This window comes from Lactuca serriola, chromosome 5 (genome assembly GCF_051521515.1).
Source record: "Lactuca serriola cultivar US96UC23 chromosome 5, Lser_US96UC23_V15, whole genome shotgun sequence".
In the NCBI taxonomy this organism is placed as follows: domain Eukaryota; kingdom Viridiplantae; phylum Streptophyta; class Magnoliopsida; order Asterales; family Asteraceae; genus Lactuca; species Lactuca serriola.
Genome location: NC_136412.1, coordinates 174,332,911 through 174,337,066, shown reverse-complemented (window position 1 = coordinate 174,337,066; position 4,156 = coordinate 174,332,911). Strand labels below are relative to the sequence as shown.

Below are 4,156 nucleotides of genomic sequence, written 5' to 3'. Positions count from 1 at the left end.
AATTTATAACATTAAAAAAACTTTTGCTAATTTATAAACAAAAAATTAAAAAAACGAAATGCTTACTATTCATGCATTGAAAATAAATGAAATGTTTACAAAATTATATAACCAATAAAACAAAAAAAGAAAAAAAGAAAAAAGACATTCACATACGTTGAATCTACTCACATGCATGCATTTAATTGTGAATTGAATTGCAATTAAACACAGGAAGCCACGAGTTGGCAAACCCGCTGCATTCGAATTTCTTCTCTAAACTACCAATCCCATCTTTCACTAATTCAGAAGCCGACGATACTGTCGGTATCGCCCTAACCCACTGATAAACCGTTGCACGACTCCGTTCGCCCCAACATGTTTAACCAAACAAAACAATAATGAAAATGAGCTTCATATTTTCTTAGTCTACATGAATATGTATTTTACTTTTGGAATTTCAGAAACACCCTTCAATTTTGAAGATTTAAAGGAATTATTAAACATAAAAAAACCATTTTTTTGGACAACATAAAAAAACTCACAGAAACTAGATTTTTTTCGACGTTGATTTTCCTTTGTTTTTATATGAACAGACAACTAGAAGATCGAAAAAGAACGAGCCGAAATCAACAAGTTATCAAGAAAAACTTACTTATTGTGGATTTTAGAGAAGAATTATCTCAAACTTCTTGCTTTTTTGTTACTCATCGAACAACAAAAGTGACTCAATGATTCATACATTCTAATTGATCATATATGTGTTTACGTATGTTTTCTTTTTGATTTCTCAAATGTTTCAAGTATATTTACAAATACATAAAAACCCACTATATAGTGGACAAATGCTAAGTAAATTAAACATTATATAAGTTATGCATATAACTCCTACTTATAAAAGAGTTAAATGTAATAGGGTTTAGGTTATTTTTGGTCACTTAATTTTTAGTTCTGTGTTCATTTGCTCACTTAATTTTTTTTAAGTTTTAAAAGGTCATCAAACTTTTGCCTTTGTGCTCATTTAGTCACTTAACTTTTAGTTTGGTCATATTTAGTAACCTAATTTTTAAAATTGTGCTTATTTGGTCACTAAACTTTTAAATTTTTTTAAAAGTTTGGTGACTAAATGAGCAAAATTTTAAAAGTTAGGTGACCAAATGAGCACAAATCTAAAAGTTAAGTAACTAAATATGACCAAACTAAAAGTTAAGTGACTAAATGAGCACAAATTCAAAAGTTTGATAACTTTTTAAAACTTAAAAATAAAAATAGTTAAGTGACCAAATAAACACAAAACCAAAAATTAAGTTACCAAAAATGACCTAAACCAATATAATAAAACTATCATTATCTTATGAGTTATAATGGATAATGATATACTAATTTTTTTAGTCATATTTAACTCATAAATTATTAATAAAATGTTAATGAAAACGATAAATACAAGTCAATTTTGTAAAACTTTTTCTATAGCCTTCCAAATTGGAAAAATAAGGAAATTAATTTTTTTTTCGGTCAAATATGTAACCTAATTTTAGAATGCTAATTGCAAATTTGCAAGCACCAATTGATTGGGGGTCATGGGGGAGTGATCGTTATCGAATTACGTGAAAACAAATTCCAAAATCCTAACACCCAATCGCTCTGATTTCTTCTTCTTTCGAATTCGCCCACCACCGAAATTCCCACATTCCATCGCACACGAATACAGAGACATGGGTTTCGTTTCCTTCCTCGGAAGGGTCCTATTCGCATCACTGTTCATCCTCTCCGCTTGGCAAACGTAAGTCACGATCGACATGTTTACAATCCTGTGTATAATCTGATTCAATTCGTAATGCTATCGGAATGTATCAATATGTACATGTATCTAGATCCAATTGTACTTGAATTCCCGTTGATATTTAGGGATTTTGAACATTACGTTGGCCCAAAGCATGATGGAGAATCCGATATCCTTTCTTTTCCCTCTTCTTTTGTTACTAGAACTTCTTTAATCATATAGGGTATTGTTTGTTTGAATGCTTTTGAGTGTTTTAAATCGCATAATAAACGTATATAACGGTGGTTCTAGCATGTATTTAGGCTATATACCTCCATGGAAGCTTATATTTTCTTAATCCTAGTAGAAAAAGTTACAATCTCCTTGAAAGAATGTGAATAAAGATTTGCCTCCTTTTTCGTAATTAACATTGATTTGTTAATAGCTTCAATTTTATGCAATAGGTTCAATGATTTTGATGATGATGGTGGCCCTGCTGCAGATGAACTAGCTCCCAAAGTAGCTATCCTTCATAGATTTCTAACCTCAAAGTTCGGCCATGGAGTGCCAAGAATTGATGTAAGTCTCATAGTTTTTATATTAGATTATCTACAAAATTAATCAACCTAACAATAAAACTTAAGTAAATAATAATAATGGGATTACCACAATTTTAATAAAAAAAACTATTTAAGTTATTGTGTTTTTAGATATAATACTAAGTTATTGTATTTTTTAGGTATCATACATATAAAATTATTTTGTATTATTTTCATGTAACCACATTTTTCACATGACATGGGTCAAAAGACATGAATGCCCTTTTCATCCTTAGTATAAAAAAATAACCCTAGATAACTTATTTAATTTAAAATTGATATTGGTGCAGGTTAAGCATTTTATTTTGGCTGGAATGGCCCTTAAAGGACTTGGTGGGATCGTGTTTGTTTTCGGAAGCTCCACTGGGGCCCATTTGCTGGTCAGTATTTTTAAAAATATGTTACAATTTTTTTTTTATAATTTGGCTGAATTGGTTATATATTTATAGCATCATTAAATTAATTCTTCTTCCGATTTTGTAGATGTATTATCTGCTAGTTTCAACTCCCGTTTTATATGATTTCTTCAACTACAAAATCCATGATCCAATGTGTCACATGCTCCTAGCAGACTTCTTACAGGTTCTTTCATTTTTGGACTATGTTTTAAAGCTCTAATAATAAAAAATTATGATTTTTATATTGATTATTTATTAAAATACAGAAAACCAGAAACATACTTTCATCATTTTATCAATTTATTCACTTCCTATTTCATAGTGATTAAGATGTTTGTTTGTTGCAGAATGTTGCATTGTTTGGGGCACTTTTATTTTTTGTGGAAATGAAGAAGTTATCTCCAAGGAAAATGCTAAGGAAGAAGCTTCCGAAGTCTAAGACAACTTGAGTTCAAATCATTGTCTTTTTTTTTTTTTTTTTTTTTTTTTATTCATTTTGTGCGAATTTATGTTTATAAATATGGAATGCACAAAATAAGAATGGAAATGAAATGAACTACACGGTCTTATTCAAATAATTTTCATTGTAAATTTCTCTATCTCTATCAACTTCAATGGTATTACTTACATGACAAATATCATCTGCATTTTAGATATCGTTTTTGGTCACTTTGTTTTCATTAATCTTGATCCCTTATGACATTGTATGTGAAGAGTACACAAAAAGAAGTTTGACAATTTTTACAAATATAAGATTGTGGTAGTTATAAGGTATAATGTTACACTGGTTGTTTACATTTTGCTCATTTGTGTTATGTAATGATGGGTCTACTTTTTTTATTGTTTGTTTTATATATTTTTGGTAAACAAAGAAAATAAACATACATTCATCATTTTCTTTGTGATAAAGTTACAATAAACGTGTGTGTATATATATATATATATATATATATATATATATATATATATATATATATATATATATATATATATATATATATATAAAAGAAGGAACCAAGGAACAATCGTGAGTGTCGGAAATCATAATGATCAACTGCCAAGGAAATAGATGTATACTTTTACATTAGACACACACATACTAGATTATACCAAAAAATCAACCTCTTTACCAAAAAACCCACCTTTTTTTTTCGTTTAAAATTTTTTTAGGCCATATTTTCTATTAAAAAAAAACGAATACACCGTTGTTCTCGATTTTTCGTCCTCTTTCCATAGAAATCCATGGTGATATATAAAAAATAATTTTTTTTTTCGAAAAAAACCCACTTCATTTTGTTAGTTTTTTTAATGTTTAAGTTTGTTTTTATCAAAAAAAAAATAATTATACCAAAAATATTAATTTTTTGTACTCTATTAATAAATATCAACACCAATTTAAAAAGAAAAACCTCAAACAG

General features: G+C 28.3%; 1 protein-coding gene across 1 annotated transcript; it reads left to right on the top strand.

The window, feature by feature from the left end:
- Positions 1–1,514: 1,514 nt before the first annotated feature.
- Positions 1,515–3,394, top strand: LOC145051332 (uncharacterized). The gene is made up of 5 exons (XM_078999374.1): positions 1,515–1,762; positions 2,206–2,320; positions 2,631–2,720; positions 2,824–2,922; positions 3,086–3,394. The coding sequence occupies exons 1-5, from the start codon at positions 1,695–1,697 to the stop codon at positions 3,185–3,187; spliced, it is 474 nt and encodes a 157-aa protein (XP_078855500.1). The 5' UTR covers positions 1,515–1,694; the 3' UTR covers positions 3,188–3,394.
- The last annotated feature ends 762 nt before the right edge of the window (positions 3,395–4,156 follow it).

Coding starts and splice junctions, on each gene's coding strand:
- LOC145051332 (XM_078999374.1), top strand. CDS start 1,695: ATGGGTTTCGTTTCCTTCCTCGGAAGGGTCCTATTCGCATCACTGTTC. Junction 1,763..2,205: donor ATCCTCTCCGCTTGGCAAAC/GTAAGTCACGAT, acceptor TTTATGCAATAG/GTTCAATGATTTTGATGATG. Junction 2,923..3,085: donor TCCTAGCAGACTTCTTACAG/GTTCTTTCATTT, acceptor TGTTTGTTGCAG/AATGTTGCATTGTTTGGGGC.